The 17,857-nt window shown below is 34.4% G+C and overlaps 1 protein-coding gene across 2 annotated transcripts; it reads left to right on the forward strand.

Annotated features, from left to right (window-relative positions):
- The first annotated feature begins 155 nt into the window (after positions 1-155).
- On the forward strand, positions 156-17,039 carry LOC110415198 (ALBINO3-like protein 2, chloroplastic). Of its 2 annotated transcripts, XM_021426767.1 has the most exons (15): positions 156-487; positions 588-694; positions 1,770-1,805; positions 2,007-2,104; positions 2,861-2,932; positions 4,222-4,323; positions 4,844-4,894; positions 5,059-5,124; positions 8,094-8,141; positions 15,375-15,551; positions 15,644-15,699; positions 15,794-15,911; positions 16,164-16,253; positions 16,457-16,566; positions 16,682-17,039. In XM_021426767.1, the coding sequence occupies exons 1-15, from the start codon at positions 228-230 to the stop codon at positions 16,836-16,838; spliced, it is 1,548 nt and encodes a 515-aa protein (XP_021282442.1). In that variant the 5' UTR covers positions 156-227; the 3' UTR covers positions 16,839-17,039. The 2 variants fall into 2 exon arrangements, with proteins under 2 accessions (XP_021282442.1, XP_021282443.1); XM_021426768.1 differs by lacking the exon at positions 1,770-1,805 and having other exon boundaries at positions 1,977-2,104.
- The last annotated feature ends 818 nt before the right edge of the window (positions 17,040-17,857 follow it).

Here is a 17,857-nt window from a genome sequence, read left to right on the forward strand (position 1 = left end):
CTAAAATATTAAAATTTAATTTAATCCAAAACAATCAAAATATACCTGGAAAGTAAATAATTTATATTTAAAATAATTAAAATTTAAACTAAAAAAAAATCACCATTTGTAGTCTAACACTACCTCTTGTAAAAAAGAACAAAAAAACAAAATTATCCTTTCGAGGTTTACAGCAGTCTTCTTAAACCCTTGGCAATCGGGGCCTTCCTTTCCCTCGCTAATGGGCAATGGCGACTTCCATGATCCTACTTTCCCACCTCCGTCGTTCCAATCGTCTGTCCACTCGCTCTCTCTCGCGTGTCTCTCACCTCCCTTACCTCTCGGCACCTTTATCTCACCCCAACATTTCGCCAAGCGTCTCTCCACTCCCCCCTTCCATCTCTCGATCCTTCTTTTCTTCGGCCTATAACGTTGAAGAATCAATCCTTCCGGTTCGTGCAATCGTTTCGTTGCTTGATGGTTACCATAATCTCAGTGGCTTCCCTTGGTAAGTCAATTTCTTCTCTCAAAATGAAGGGAAAAATAAAATTTTGAAGTTTTGCATTTTAAAGAAAAAAAAAAAAGAGAAATTATGAATTATTTTGTAGGTGGATTACTATTGCAACTGCCACTGTGGGTATGCGATTTGCATTGTTGCCAGCAGTTGTTATTCATCTTCAGAAGTTGAAAAGGATTGGAGAGTTAGGTCCAAAATGTAAGTTTCTTTCTTTCTTTCTTTTTTTAGTATTTTAATTTTATTTATCATTAATATTTGGATTTGTAGCATTGGTGGGAATGTAAATTAAGCATACTACTCGTGAACTAATCGGTCTTAGCATGATGAATACTTGAACCTAAATTGCTGAAGTAACTAGTCAAGCTGACTTCGAGTATTTCTATATGGGACTGGAGTGGCTTGTGAGCCAAATGGAGTTTATACTTTCTTTTCTAATATCTTTTATATATGTATAATATGAATAAAATGCAATATTTATTTTCATATTTCAAGTTTTATTTGAGTTTTAAACTCCTAAGTCAAGTTTTAGCTCTTAATTTGAGCTAACAATAATCGATCTTATTCAAGTAGAGCTCAATTATTTTTTTAAACTGAGTTTAAATACAAAAACTAAAGATTGAGCTTCAAGTTTTCATAATCATGTTACTATGTTGGCACAATTTGGCCTGATTACCCCAAGCATTGAGGCAGTTACTTCTACTATTTCAACTTATTTTCATTTTTTCTCCTTTGGCAACTAAAGTGGGTCACTTGATGCTATCATTTTAATTGATAAATGCATTTTGGTCTTGTTTGGCTCATCTAAACAAATTTTATGTAGAATAACAAAAGAAAATAGGGTGTTTATATAGGTATAGTTTTGTTTGTGGATCATATTTTGAAGCAAGTTTTGATGGACACGTGAACCATTGGCAACATTCAATGAATCCTAACATTTGGGAGATCATTTAGAAATATTTTTCATGATGGTTTCTGGTTCTGTTTCATTATTTCAGATTTTAGAGTGTAATTTCACCTTTGCCTTAAAATCTTTTGCCTTTATGTCTTACATACTCTTTTTTCTCATGGCTCTTTATTTTTCCCTTTTACTGATAATAAAGTGAACACAACCCTGCAACCAGTTAAGCTGAAAATAAATGAATATATTTGTGTAACCAGTTGAAAAGTTATAAGTATCTTTTCTACATTTGATGGTACTTGAGACAATTTTGTTTAGCTTTCATCTGTGCAAATTCCTTCCTTTGTAACACATTATTGTGCATTGTTATTTCAGACAACAGGCAAATGCTGACCTCAGTATGTGTTCTTAGTTAAGTTCTCTTAAATGTCTGATATTTGAATTCTGCTGACACAATTGTAGGGAAACACATGTTTTCTGTTCTATGGAATTTATGCAAAGAAATCCTATTTTTTTTTACCTGTTGTTTTGTTGTTTAACTAACAGTTAACTTTTTGTTTGACACTGATCTATTTCTCATAGTGCCTTCTCCATTGCCATCAACTATGTCAGGAAGAAGTTACATGGATCAAATTTTACATTTCCGGAAGGAAAGAAAGGCAATTGGATGCCCCTCATTTTTATGGTTTCTTGCACCCTTCTTCACTCAGGTAATCCTCCCTTGCAGTCTAAGAATCATTTTATTTTGTTAGATTAAATATGTTTGTCCTATGCAATGCTTGACATGTATGATATATACATCTTGGTTTGTAAGTATAGTTACTCTACACATTTGGAATTGCAAGCAAAATATGTGCATAATAAAGGTGGAAGTGAAGAGTAACTTCATAGATTATAGGAAATTTTGGCATCAACAGTTGTAATTATTGATAAATGTGCGATTGAAAATTGAACTCTTCAATGTTATCAAAGCTAGTTTGACCTAACAATTCTGTGCTTGAATAGTATGGTCTTGCATCTATTAATATTAATTGAAATGCATGTTCCAAGCACAATACCCTGCAAATAGGGATGTTGTTATGTTGCTTGTCAAGTAAGGATATCAGGGATTAATGTATTATAGTGGGTACTTTCTGATTATATTGAGCTATATTTTAGGTTTTAAAATGAATAGAAAGTCATTTAATTTTCTAAGAGTGAACAAAATTGAGTAGTGCAAAAATCAAGTTCCTATTGCCAGTGACAAATATATGTATATTGAGAATAGATTTTTTGCTGACATGAGATATTGTAATTGGATAAGTTGATTAAATAAGACAATTCTTTGATGAGTTTTTCACTGTCTGGACTAACAGAACTCTAATGAAAATAATCTCTCTTTCCAGAAACTCTAAAAAAAGGTTTTGCATGGCTTTGATAAAAATAAATTTTAATTATCTCACTTGCTGTATCTTTTAATTTGTCAGGTCCCGTGCCTTCTTTTATGGGTGACCAGCATTCGCAGAATGTCATTGGATAATCATCCTGGATTTGATAGTGTAAGGCATTGCTTGGGTGCTTATTTATACTGAAACTAATTGTATCATTATGAATATAATTGGTTAATAACCTCACACATGATAGGAGCGAAACTTTCTTTGGAACTTGCTAGTTTCTTTTTTGGAAGTTTTTGTATCATTAACTGTTACTCTGCCATTTTTCGAGTAAGAATTGAATTTCTAGAAATATTTGTCTACTTTTAGTAATAATAGTTGTCAATCATGCGTTTTATTGCCCCGTCCTTGGAAATGACAACCACAATTTCTTTCACATGCATTGCTTCACAGTAGACAAATTATGCATGCTGGATAAATACTCAATGGCACTTCCAAACTCATACTTAACTGTAGTAGCTGATTTATTATTTGATGTGTTAATGAGTTGTTAATAGACAAGTCAAACCTTATAATCTAAACAATTGCCCAGCTAGTTTTCCCCTTTTGATATTATTATATTTAAGAAATGAAAAAGAAGAGTTGTATATGAATAAAAATATTTCTAGCTTTCTATTTCTTCTTTTTCATCGATATGCTTGTGATAAATAGCGATACTTTTGGAGGTAAAATGAACTTTAGTCATAAAAATAGCTGCTTGTATATTGTCCTTTAAAAGCTACTGTTAGTCATTTGACTCTGTTGAAGATTTAGCCAGTTTTTTTATACTAGTCATATATAATTATGCTCACAGAAATATGAATAATTTATGGTTTTAAATGATTTTTATGTTTACTTCAACTGATACTGTTCTAAGTAGGGCATGGTTCTTTAACGAAGCCTACTATTTGTTTAAAATTTTTAATTATTGAATTACATGTATTTTAGAAGCTTGTAGGCTTAATTGCTGCTTTTTGGACTTTTATATTATTGCAACCAGAACTGCACACAGCTCCTGCTGTTCGATATTATTTCTCTTAAAATGATTACAATTTGTTTGCGTTTATCAAAATGGTGCTTCAGCCACATATTTGTGTTTTAATTGCAGATTTTCCTTGTCTTTTGTATTGACATTCTCTCTATCTAGATTTGTTTTGGATGGAAACTTAACCTATTCTTACTTTCCCGGTTCTGGAAATATCTTTCTATAAATTGACTTACGTGGTGCTGCATTTGTGATTTGGTTGAATCCAAGATTTGACTTTTTCTAGTTCATGTAATATTGGTACTTGGGAGTTGGAATGTTTGGCCATGGTGTGCACTTTTAAACTGCTTACCACATTTTATGATCTTTTACGTTTTAATACCTGCATTGAGTTGCTCAAAATTTGAAACTCTGTCATGATTAATTCCAGGGTGGTGCATTATGGTTCCAAAATTTAACTGAACTTCCTCATGGTGTTTTAGGCCCTATCTTTCCGTTTCTGATTGCTAGTTTGCACTACATCAATGTTCAGGTATTGTAATCTTCACCATCTCTGTTCATCTTGTTCACAACTATTGCTAATACAGGAAGCGAAATCCACCATTTACCCAATCATGAGATGTTAAATTTAATTTGTTTAAGTGATTAGTAGTTGTACTGAACAATTTCATGTGGTCCGTATGTACTGGGATGCAATTAAATTAAGGTAGTTGATGAAGGGTTAGCAGAATATTGTAAAAAGCAACAATTTTTAAGGTCATCCTTTTGGTTACTCGTGGCTCCCCTAGTATGGGTTATTGTTGCTAAGTGTCCATGATTCCTGTCAAGGATGGTGACTGGCCTTTTAGCCAAAACTAATTTTGGCTGCAACCTGCTTCAGGCTCTCAGCTTTCTTTTCCAATGTCTCCAATTTCCCTTTCTTTTATTGTTTTTGGAAACACAATCTATTATTTCTTGTGACTGTATAGTATCTATGTTGCAGTATAAGTGAATGAATTACTTTGAGAACATGTCACTAGAATGTTCATTAACATGATTTATTATCTTATCAGATTTCTTTTGGGACATCTTCAGTTAAGAAAGCTGATCCGCTCTTGGCGAAAGTGAGTAGACAGAAATTGTGCACAATTCTAATATCGGCTGCTCTTTCACGTTTTGGAGGGCTACAACATATTTTATGTTAATTTATTCAATGTGCAGAACATTTTGTTCTCATTGTTTAGACTTTTAGCTCAACAAGAATCTGGAATCATCTTTATTTTTGCAGGTTTACAAGTTCTATTTGGATTTTCTGACATTGCCCTTTTTTGGTATCGGTTTCTTGATTCCCCAGGTAACTATCTAGCATTTCCCCTTCTATCTTCACTTTTTCTTTGTTATTTTTTCAATGTTGTATGTCAAATTGATTTCATTGAGTCGACCTTCCTTCAAACTCTGAATTAGTTGATGAAAGTTATCCTGCTGCTGGTAAGGTAAAATATTTGTAAATAGTAGAATTGCTTTACTTTCTTTAAAAGTCTACTTCCTTTGGGACATTATGTGTCTATCTCAATCAAACTATAGGATGAAAGAAGCCTTTTTATGTATTAGTTCATTACATAATACCCATTTTGTTTATATGGTTAATTGAAGGGTAAGGTACAAAAACACCTTGATGTTGGGTCTAAAATATCCTCCTCCTGGGTGGTATTTGGAATGCCATACTTTTTTCTGAGTCAACTTTTAACCCTCAACCAGCTATACACATTGGCATATTTTTGGTGATTTTTAATTGGAGCAAACCTAAAAAAGCTCGTGTACTCCATCTGTTTTTTCAACTAAGTCCCTCACTTTTATTGCATTTAAATGAGCCCTTGAACTTATAATTTAAGTCAAACAAGCCCTTCAGCCTTGCAAAAAATGTAACTGCTGTTAAATCCAATGCCAACTGTCCTTTTTTGTTCACATGACATATGACTTGGCTAGCTAACGTGGTCACATTGCAAAATTAGAGCAAAAATTGCTGTCGCCAACCAATGCTGGAATTACAAAAAAAAAAAAAAAAACCTTTTTTGATCCCTCTCCTTCTCATCTTTCCTTTAATCCAAATAGTTTTTTGAAAATCTCCTATTCTTTCTCCAAATCTCAAAAAATAAAATAAAAATCAATGATCTAAAAATCCTAGATCTAAGTTTTGTTTTTTCAGAGAACAAGAAGAGAAAAGGAGGAAAAAGAAAAACTAAACTGATTAAAAGGTAGAGGGAGGCATGAGGAACCAAAAAATAGGATATTTTAAAGGTTTGGCTGGTGGCAGACGATGCCGACAACAGGCAATGATGGTGGTCAGATTCTAGGAAGATCCTCGAGAGAGAAAGAGAGAGAGGAAGAGGAAAAAGAAAATGGGAAGGCTTATATAGCCTCCTCAAAACCTTGTCATTTTGAGGAGGGGTGAGAGAAAAAAAAGAGGAAAGAGAAAATGCCACATCAGCTACCATGTGGTCACCTCATCAAGCCACGTCATATGCCATGTGGACAGAAAACACCAGCTGGCATTGGGTCTAACGGCAGGTACTTTTCCGTTAGGATTAAGGGCTTGTTTGACTCAAAATGAAAGTTTAATGACACATTTGAATGCAATAAAAGGTGAGGGGTATAGTATAGGGGCTTTTTTGGGGGTTAAGCCTTTTTACTATATCCTAATAAATGAATAGAATTTCCTTGTGCAGTCAATGTTCTACTAGTTCTAGATGTGGATGGAATCATGTCAATTTTACGATCAGCTAACTATACATAGAACTTATATCGATTGGTCAGAATTACTTTAGATTAGAGAAAACCATAATATGTTCTCTATCTAATAAATACAACTGATTATCTGTTATGATAAGTGTATATTTGGTCATTGTTGAACTATTTCCTCATTAACTTACTCAATTATTGCCATATAGTTGTTTGCAGCAAAATAATTAACACCGCTCTTTATATGGATCTAGTTAATCATGAAGGCTTCTGGACTGCCTTTTGATTTGTTGTTTTGGACGGCCAAGTCTAGCATTTTCCTTCTTTGAGTTTATGTTACTCCAATGTGTCATGTTTCTTAAAGTTTCCATGTTGGAAACATATACAAGATGCCATAACGTGGATGTAAGTCTGGGTGGTGCCTCCAAATTTAAGGGATAACTGATGTAGAACAAGTCTCGAACAATTACACTCAAGAAAAAATGTGAAAGCTCAATAAAAAATCTCCAAAATTGCCAAAAACACTAGAAGCCTCAAAGTCAGTATCTCAATATTTCATCAATCCAAGCCTTGTAGAAACTGAAATAACTTTGGTTTTTATAGCTAAACCCTAAACCCTTGTAGAAATGGAAAATACTGAATATAATTCTAAAGCCCTAATAATTTATATAAAATACCCTCAATATTCTAAAATGTTCTAAATAAATATAAAAATTACAATTAAAACCCATAAAGTATTAGCTAATTTAAATCTTCAAATAGCTTCCCTCCATATTCCATAAAAAACTCAGGAAAAATTTGTATGTTGCTTTGTGCAGCATGTATCAATTTCTGACACTCCGGAGACCAAGCAAAAATGCTGTGAACAATGCTTTTAACCTCTCTTTCTCTCCATCCGTCGTGTGAGGAAAACCCCCACTTTGGCGTTGAAAGCAGGTCTACCAATGTTGCTTACCGAATCACTAAAATGTTAACTGAAATTAAAATGATATATGATCAAATTCCATACCCTGCCAAGTGGTTTTCTTATGCTTCAATTTGACTATGAATTTTATGTGGCTTCAGATAATCTTGTAAGAAGTATTCTGGACAATCTGCTCCATATATGCCTTGCAAGAAATTGAGTGAGATTGATGCCTTTTTCAAGTTTCAAGGAATATAGCTTTACCTATGGCCAATGTCTGTCAAGCGAAAGTTATTGCCAGGTTTATCAGTACAAAGTGAAGATAAATTTCTTAGGTTGCTCCACAGTAGGATGTTGCGAAACCATAGTGGTGTTCATTACTTGTGAGGAGTAATTTATCACTAGACACAGCTAGTAAAAAGGCAACCTCTGGATGCTACTATTATTGATATACATTGATTCATTACTCATGAAAAAATAGTGAAAGGCAAAGAGCAATTGCTTATGTTTGTATTAAATCTTGTTTTTGCTTTCGTTTCTCTGAAGTTTTGTTGTTGCTTTCTTTTCTACAATCATCTTAACTGTTACTGCAGTTGGTGATGTTGTAATTCATACTTCCCACCCTGGCTCCTGGGGCTGCATCTAAGCCTTGTTTATTATTTTTCTTCCTGATTTTGCAGGGAAGTCTAGTCTACTGGGTTACCAATAGTTCATTAAGTCTTATTCAGGTCAGTTGGACTGCTTTTCCATTTTTTTTTGGTTCTATCTACAAGCAACTTGTGCCTGCGTTGTATATTTTATTGGCTATTCTGTGCTTAGTTTTCAAAGATGCTTTTGACAGTGCAATGAGACCAATAATATAATGTTTCATTTTGATGGTTAAAATTAGCTTTTCTAATTGAATTTTTCCTGGGATGTTCAAACATCCTTGAAATTGTTATTTTATTGACACATTGCTTTGGTTATTGTGAACTGATAGAAAAAATATATAAGATACGAGTAAGCATCAGCTTACACAAATATAGGAATTTCAGTGGTTATTACTTGTAAGTTTATAAGAAAAAAAAACTTGATTCGACTTATCTCATGGTGCTGAATAACTACAATATGTAGGGGAAAACATAACAACAGAATCTGTTATTGAATCCCCTTATTCTAGGCACTAGAAAAGATCCCTTAATTTAAGGAATCTCCTTATTTTGAAAGACTGAAAATATTAAACAATGAAATTAGAAACTAGTTCCTAAAAATCAGGAACCAATTCCTTGGCTTGAATTTGCTAACCATCCAGCCTAATTCTCCTAACTATCTGACACCCCCCCTCAAGTTGGTGCATAGATGTCTGTCATGCCCAACTTGCTGATAAGAAACTCATAATTAGGTCTGAACAAACCCTTTGTAAGAATATCAGCTATTTGTTGCGAAGTTGGAACAATGGCATACAAATAGCACCTGCTTCAATTTTCTCCTTTATGAAGTGTCTGTTAATCTCAACATGTTTTGTTCTGTCATGTTGAACCGGATTATGTGCAATGCTAATGGCTGCCTTGTTGTTGCAGTACAACTTCGTAGGCATGGTTGCAGGTCTTCTTATCTCTTCCAAAACCCATTTCAGCCACGTCATCTTGCAAACTCCATAAGCCATTGATCTGTATTCTGCCTTAGCACTACTTTGAGCAACCACACTTTGTTTCTTGTTTCTTGCTTCTCCATGTCAATAAGTTCTCCCACACAAACATGCAACAACCTGATGTTGATTTTCTATCTCTGTTAGATCTTGCCCAATCTACGTCAGTATAGGCCTCAATGCTTGGTTAATTTTTTTTTTTTTTTGAAAAATAGACCCTTTCCTGGAGAAGTCTTCAAATATCTTAAGATTCAATACACAGCTTCAAGATGCTCTTCATGAGGGGAATGCATGAATTGACTTACAAGGCTTACTGCAAATGCAATATCAGGCTGTGTATGTGACAAGTAAATAAGCCTCCCGACTTGTTTCTGCTATCGTAGTGTATCCACTGTATCACCTTTGCTATCTCCGAGCTTCTGATTTGGATCAATTGGAGCCTCAGCAAGACAACAACCATTCATCCCTGTTTCTTTGAGTAGATCAAGGACGTATTTCCTTTGTGAAACTGCAATTCCTTTCTTTGATCGAGCTACCTCCATTCCAAGAAAATACTTTAGTGATCCCAAATCTTTAATCTCGAACACAGATGCTAGACACTGTATTAATTGCTCCATCTCAGTTGTGTCATCCCTGGTTAGAATGATATCGTCCACATACACTATGAGAATAGCTATCTCCCCATTAGTTGAATACTTTGTGAACATGTGGGACCTGTCTGTCCCTGGATGTATCCTTTGCCTTTTACTAATTGGGTGAACCTCTTGAACCAAGCTCTTGGTGATTGTTTTAACCTATATAAAGACCTTTTTTAGTTCGCATACTTTTGATCCAAACTTCCTTTCAAAGCCCGGTGGTGGATCCATGTAAACTTCCTCCTCGAAGTCACCATTAAGATATGCATTCTTCACATCTAGCTATTGTTGAGGCCAGTCAAGATTGGCTGCAATTGACAGAAGTACTCACTGTGTTTAACTTTGCCACTGATGCAAAGGTTTTGAGGTAGTCAATACCATATGTTTGAGTGAAACCTTTAGCCACCAAGCGTGCCTTGTATCGCTCAAGGGATTGATCTCATTGCTTTTAGTTTGTTTTCTCCGCGAGTAAACAAGAAGTTTTTTCGTACATTGTTCTCCATTGCTGTTCCTATGAAAATTATGAGATGACCTCATAGAATTTGGACTTGAGTTTTCATTAGTTAAAACATTAAGTTCTGTGTTTATAGAAAAAATTTGGCTCATTAGATGTGTTTTTGGATTGAATTGTATTTTTGGGTTGAAAAACATCAAAACATTCCGAATCTTTAGTATGTGTCTCCCTTTGAAGATGAGTTAAAAAAAGGGTTTAGACTCAAAAAAGGTGACATCCATTGTGACAAACATCTGTTTCGAACTAGGATCTTAACATTTGTATCTTTTCTGATTTGGAGCAGAGCCTACAAAAACACATTTCCTTGTTCGTGGATCTAATTTCTTATGGTTTTGATCATTAACATGAACAAAGGTAGTACATCCAAACACTTTTAAAGACAAGTCAGAAGACCACTTAGATATGGGAAAGCTCTTTTTAAGAACACTTAGAGGTGTTTGAAAGTTGAAGATCTTTGTAGGCATGCGATTTATAAGGTATGTAGCAGTTAAAATAGCTTCGCCCTAAAGATACTTAGGAACCTTATTTGTAAACAACAGTGCTCTAGTAACCTCCAAAAACTGTTTGTTCTTTCTTTTAGCTATGCCATTTTGTTGAGGAGTGTCATTGTAAGAACTTAGGTGTATTATGCCTTTTTTTAAGAAAAAATCACCTAAGACTTTGTTAACATATTCTTTGCCATTGTCACTTTTAAGAAGTTTTATTTTTTCTTGAAACTGTGTTTCCACCATGGCATAAAAGGTTTGGAAAACCTTTTTTACTTTAGAATCTTTCTTTTAGCAAATACACCCAACTTACTGTCGTGTGATCATGAATGAATCTAACAAGCCATTTTTTGCCAGAAAGTGTTGAAACCCTAGATGGTCCCCAAACATGATTGTGGATTAGCATAAGTGGTTTTGATGCTTGATATGGTTTTGGACAGAAATGTGAATGATGATGCTTGGCTAATTCACAAATCTCACATTGAAATATAAATAGACTTTTTTTTAAAAAAATAAACTAGGAAACAAGTGTTTTAAATAAAAAAAACTTGGATGTCCTAATCTGTAATGCCATAGCATAACATCACTAGGAATTAGAAATAGATTGAAAACATGTACTTTGAACTTGTTTTCCCGAATCAGTTTCAAATTCAAACAAATAGAGACGTCTGCTTTCTTTAGCACTACCAATTGTTTTTCCTGAGACCATTTCTTGAAACTCACATCGAGAAAAATAGAAATCAGCTTGACATGTGAGATCTTTAGTTAACTTACTGATGGATAAAAGGTTACAAGACAGCTTAGGTACATGAAGAACTTTATGTAGAGTTATGGATGGAGATATAACAATAAATCTTGTCCCAGCTATTGTCGAGAGAGACCCCTTAGCAATCTTGATATTTTGTTCCATGCACAATGAGTGTAAGTGGAAAAAAGGTTGGAGCGACTTGTCATATGATCAGTTGCTCCAGAATCTACGATCCAAAAGGTGGTTTGACTAGAAGAATTGACATTAAGAAGGGCAGTAACAAATTTACCTTTTTGGGCCAAAGAATAAGAGGAATTTAAGAATTGTGGAGATTGGAAAAGCTTATGCAAGTGCTCTAGTTGTTCCTTTGTCAATGGAGATGCTTCTAGGGTGACTTGCTGTCCCTGGTTCTCTTCATGGTAGGCTTGAAATGCTCGGTTTTTGCCCTTTCTTTTCTTTTTCCAGTTTGGAGGCTTCTCGTGAATCTTCTAGTAGGTTTCCTTCGTATGCCATGGCTTCTTGCAGTGATTGCGCCTAAGGTTTTTTTTGTCATTGTTGGATTCAAGACCCCTTGGAAATAATGTTCTATTCATGTATCATCTTACTTTAATTATGACCTATTAAATTGTCACCTTATCCCAATGTTCAAGTTCTAACTCTGACTGTGTGCTAAAGCAACCCTTAGAAGCTCAAGCTGTGGGGACTTTAATTAACGTTGCCTTTGTCACATACATAGGTATCAAATATATATTTGAGTGGACAATGGTTGCCTTTGACTAAATGAGTTTCTTGCTTTCATGAGATTTATTGAGATGTTTGATGAATGGACAGTGGTTGTATTTGCAAAATAACTGGATTGTGTACCATTGCAATCTGCAATGCAAAAGTATCTTGATACAGGACATGTGAATTGGATTGCCATTCTTAAGGGGATGCAGTGACCATGCAAAAGAATACTTAGTGTATTTCCAACTTGAGCTTCCCATTTCATGGACCCAATTTTTTTTCATTTTTGTTGCATCAATTTGTTAAATAGTCCTAAAAGGTTTACTTAAGTTTTTTTTCTTTTTAATAATTAGGAGAAGGGGGATTTGAACCCTGCTCTCTAGGTAGGGGGATTATGCACCAACCAATAAGCCAAATGCTCGGGTGTAGGTGTACTTTAAGCTTTTTATTAATTACTAGTAACACCTTGAACTTTAGTATATGCTTGAGAAAGACCTCCAAGGTGGTGGGAAGGTCAATTGAAATTGATTGAGATGCCTTGGAACATTGGAAGGTGAAATAAGAATTTTTGAATGAGATTAAATAATATTAGTTCGAATGATTGTTGCTAAATTTGGTTAGGAATGTGATGAGTATGATTGGCATAAGTGGGGAGTGAAAAATGTGCATATGAGATGTATTGTAATACATGCACATTAAAACAGTATAGTTGAGTATTATAATGGCACTAATGTATATGTATATATTTAGATATTGTTGTAATGTATTAGTGATATGCAAAATAGATATTTTGCAAGTACATGGATAAAAGAAGAAAAAATAAAAAATAATTGAAGTCAAAAGAATGATTGAAGGATCTAATTAAAAAAAAGAAAAGTTTGGGGGGTTAAATTGAAAATAAAAAAAAAGACAAAGGACTTAAAGGAAAATGAGAGAAATGCAAATGAAATGAAAGTTAAACAAAATGAAAATGCATGCATGGATGGATTAAAGGAAAATCATAGTTTTGGTAAAGTTAGCTCATGGTTTCAAAGGAAAAGGAAAATGATGTGATGTGAAAAGAAAAAGTGTAATGATGGCGTGACATTTAATGTGATAAAAAGGAAAAGTGAAATGATGTGAAAATAAAGGTATAATGATGGCATGACATTTGACTTGAAAGGAGGATTGTTTTAAGTTTGCAAAAGTGAAACATGAATAAATGATAGGTGAAAAAGGAATTGTCAATCAAGGGTAATATGAATAACAAAGTGACAAAAGTATACAGAATTCACATTTAGCAAAAAGAAAACAAAGTTTTGATCCTTGATTCTCGAGAGCTCATTTCTCTCCATTTTAACACAACCAAGCTTCTTTACTTTCACAAACCCATCACTCAATTGAGGAACATGAGTTAGCTTTTATTTTGGCTAAGAAATACCAAGGGAGAAACCAAGAGAATCAAGAAGAAGAGAGCATGAGTGGCTCAGGGGTTCAAGCAAGTTAAGGTGGGTAAGAATTTGATTTTTGGCTTATGAATTTCTTTAGGAAATGGGTTGGTGATTGTGTAAAAGTTCATGGCAGCAAGACAAACACCACATGGGTACAAGGAAACCCTTGCATGTTGGTGATTTGCAAGGAACCCAAGGCTACATTACAAGAGAACTATTGATTTTTTTACCGTTTAGTCAAATTAGATAAAGGTAACTATGATTTAATATAAGCTAATAAGTCTTTGATGAAACTGTTGATTGAGAAATTGTTTCGATATGATTTTGGTAGCTGATTGAGGGTAATAAATGGTGCAACCATGAAATGGTTAGGCTCATTGAGGATAAATGATTGGTGAAGAAAAATCCCACCAAGCTAAGGTAAGTAGGGCATTTGTTTGATTATTGTGATTGATGCATGTAATGCATAAGGCATGTGTATACATTGCCATGGAACATGATTAGGTGATATATTGCCTAGATGGATTATGCCTAGGCTGATTAGTTAATTGTGTTGTGCTTGATGGATAGCACTGTTTGATATTGAATGAGCCACTTTGTGGTGGTGGTGTGAAAATGGAGAGAAATGAGCTCTTGGGTTTGTGAGGAATCAAGAAGCAAAACTTTGTTTTCCTTTCGCTGAGAGCAGATTCTCCGAAGTTTCCCCTTTTTATTGTATACTTTTGTAACTTTGTTATTCATGTCACCCTTGACGGACAATTTTGTTTCACTTTTCATTTATTTAGGTTTTACTTTTGAAAGCTTAAAGTAATCTTCCTTTCAAATCAAATGCTATGCCATTTTTACACTTTTCTTTTCACATCATTTCACTTTTCCTTTGTCACATCAAATGCCATGTAATCATTACATCTCTTCTTTTCATAACACATCATTTCACTTTCTTTTGAAACCATGGGTTAATTCACTAAGATTCCATGGTTTTCCTTTGATCCATCCATGCATGCATTGCATTTCACTTGCATTTCTCTCATTTTTTTTAGTCCTCGGACTTTTTTCTATTTTCAATTTAACCCTCCAAACTTTTCTTCTTTTCAATTAGGTCCTTCAGCCATTCTTTTGACTTCAATTATCTTTTATTTTTTCTTCCTTTATCCATACACTTGCAAAATAACCATTTTGCATGCCATCAATATATCGTAATAATATTTAAATATATTTGTACACATTTGTACTATTATCATACTCGATCATATTCTTTTGATGTGCATGCATTACAATGTATCTCATATGCACAGTTTTCACTCCCCCACTTATACCAATCATACTCATCACATTTTTAGCTAAATTTGCAACAATCAATCGAGATAATATTATTTAATTCCGTTTAAAAATTCTTATTTCACCTTTCCAAGCTCCAAGGCATCTCAATCAGTCTCAATTCACCTCCCTATCACCCTGAAGGTCTTTCTCAAGCATATACTAAAGTATGGGATGTTACGCTACTGAAATTGGTTTTGACTTTTTAGTGAGTAAAAAGAAGAGATATATGCATTTGACCATCATTCTTTCACTTATTTTTATTGATTATTCAATGTTCCTATGATTTATAACTTATATACTGGTTCTTGGAGATGCTTGAATATTACTTAATTTGTAATTGCATTGCTATCCTTTGTTGGTGATGGATACCCAAATGGGAATGGTCCTGAAGTACTTTAGGCATTATTTATGCTGTCTTTAAGCACGAATCATAGATTAAGTTAACATGTCTCTATGCACTGTAAAAAACATTGCAGCAATTAACCCTCAAACACCCTGCTGTTCGTGCAAAGTTGGGCTTACCAGATAAGGATGCTCTTGCAAGAGTAGAAAATTCTGGAGAAAGTAGTGCAGCAGGAACACCATCTGTGGAGCCACCCTCAAAGCAACACAGAATTGCTGTTCAAAACTTAAGTCCTAAAGAACTGCTTGCGGTAAGTGTCTAAGCATAGGAACTCAGCACATTATATAAGTAGCAGAGGTTAGTTAAAAGTTCTCACATCATTTTAATTGGAATTGTTGGCAGCTTTCAATCAAACACTTGTCACGAGAGGACAAAGATCTAGCAATTTCATTGCTAAAGTTAGTTACTTGTCTTACCTTTTCATTTCTTCTATTATTTTCTTTCTACATGTCAACTGGCTTTTTGCATTGTAAAATTAACATTTCTTTGCAGATTGGCCCTTGACAAAGATCCTGAATATGTAAAAGCTATGGTTGTCATGGGGCAGACTCTAATGCAAAAAGGACTGCTGGTGGAGGCTAGTGAATATTTAGAGGATGCCATTTCAAAGGTTTGAATTTTTTTTTAATAAAATGCAAAGTTATTGTTTAGTAAGCCATTAGATTAAAAGTTAAGACACTTCTTTTTTTTTTTTGAAAAGATTCAAAGTTAACACATTAGTAGCATATGTTCCTTATATTTTAAGTGCCTTTAAGTTCAGAATTTTTGTTGGTGTAAAGTCATGGTTTACTTTGGAATATCATTCTTGACTCCATCCTTTGGTTCCCAACTAATGACGAGCTAATTTTTTGACTTGTATCAGCTCTCTCTCTCTGGCCATCTGACAGAAGTTGAGGATGTTGATCATTTAATTCTATCATCTCAATGGGCTGGTGTTGTCTATATGAAACAGGTGAAGCAATATCTTTCCTATTTCGTCTGTCAACATGCCATTATATATCTCTATCTAAACTATCCTCCATACATTGGAACTAATGTAGGCTTGCCCATGATTGTGTGAATTTCATTGGTAAGGTTAAGAGCCAGAAGTTCATTTAATGAAGCATTGCAATGCTTTTCACCTTTTTTTTTTCCCATTCCCCCCTTATGTCACAGGGTAAGAAGGCAGAAGGACTTGCACACCTGGAAAGAATTGCAAATTTGAAAGAGCCAGAGGATCCCAAGAGCAAAGCTCATTACTTTGATGGATTGTTGTTGCTCTCAAGGTTCGAATTTTAAGTATATATTTTCTGCTGAAAGTCGATTATCTTGCAATCTCTTTTTACTTCAATCTTGTATACAAATGCTTACATGTTTCATGTTGGACTTGGGTTTTTCCAGTGCTTTACTTGACTCAGGGCGTAAGGTTGAAGCATTAAAGTTTTTGCGCTTAGTTGTTGCTTATAATCCCAATTATAACTATTTATTGGAAGAAGTAGAGAAGGAAGAAGATAATTTTGCTAGCGGTCTTGTTAACAGTAGGAGACGAGATTACTGATTTTTTCCGCATAATTGTATCATTATATGAGATGTATTCATTTGTTTGTTTGATTCTCAATAATTGAATTATAGAATAAAGCCTCAGCCAAGTAGGCTGCCTCCTGTATGTTTAGCACCAGCAATTTTGGGGACCTTATTTTCTGTTTTCAATATATTCAATGCTAGAAAAGTTTTTGGTGGCCGTACAAGGTGTTTGGCTTCATGGACTCATTTTTCGTATTGGTACAACATATATGACATATCCCATGACTGTTGAGTATAGACTATGGATATGGGGATGTGTGGTTAATATCATGTGTACCAATTAATATGATTAATTCAATGAGTTGCTCTACATCAAGGTTTTTGGCTAAAATTGCTTGTAAGTGGAATTAATCATGTCGTCTATACTAGAATAAAAGGAGGGCTGAAAAAGGGGCTTGTCTTGTCCCATTTTGTTTGGACATTTCCGTCCCACATTAGACCATACAGTCACAGCTCACCATTGACCGACCTCTGTACCAGATTCAGGCTTGTTAGTACCGTCTGTCTACACCCAAAAAGCTCTCACGAGAACTATTCAAATCAGTACTTGAAACCTTGTATACGGTTGTAACAACTATACAAAAGGCCTGTCATGATTGCCCTGGCATATTGACAATCATTGGTTTTCAAACTTTTCTTCCTGATGCCCATCCAGGGGATCTGCTTAGAAAGGTAAAGGCAATTGTTCTTTGATGAGCCCCATCTCTATGCATACATAATTAAGCAATAACAGGAAGGAGAGTCCAGTGTAAACAGCTAGCCTAACAAAGATGTAATCATCCAGGCAGTGCCATCATCGTGTGCCAGTGTTGAATGTCATCATTTTTATGCATGTGCCCTATCAATAACATTCATTAAATTCTCTGCGCTTCTTCATCTGTGTTTAACCTTAATTTCTTGCCTTGGTATACACTTCTCTGGCAACAGGATTAAGGGTTCCTACACATCAAACATGTTATTTATGATATATATTTAAAATTATTAATAAATTAA

The sequence above is a fragment of the Theobroma umbraticum genome, unplaced genomic scaffold (assembly GCF_002168275.2).
Source record: "Theobroma umbraticum cultivar Fairchild unplaced genomic scaffold, ASM216827v3 scaffold_147.0, whole genome shotgun sequence".
Classification (NCBI taxonomy): Eukaryota; Viridiplantae; Streptophyta; class Magnoliopsida; order Malvales; family Malvaceae; genus Theobroma; species Theobroma umbraticum.

Bases quoted from the DNA above. Each gene is read 5' to 3' on its own strand.
- LOC110415198 (XM_021426767.1), top strand. From the start codon at position 228: ATGGCGACTTCCATGATCCTACTTTCCCACCTCCGTCGTTCCAATCGT. The intron at 1,806-2,006 runs GTTAAGTTCTCT...CAACTATGTCAG, and splicing joins GACCTCAGTATGTGTTCTTA to GAAGAAGTTACATGGATCAA. The intron at 2,933-4,221 runs GTAAGGCATTGC...GATTAATTCCAG, and splicing joins ATCATCCTGGATTTGATAGT to GGTGGTGCATTATGGTTCCA.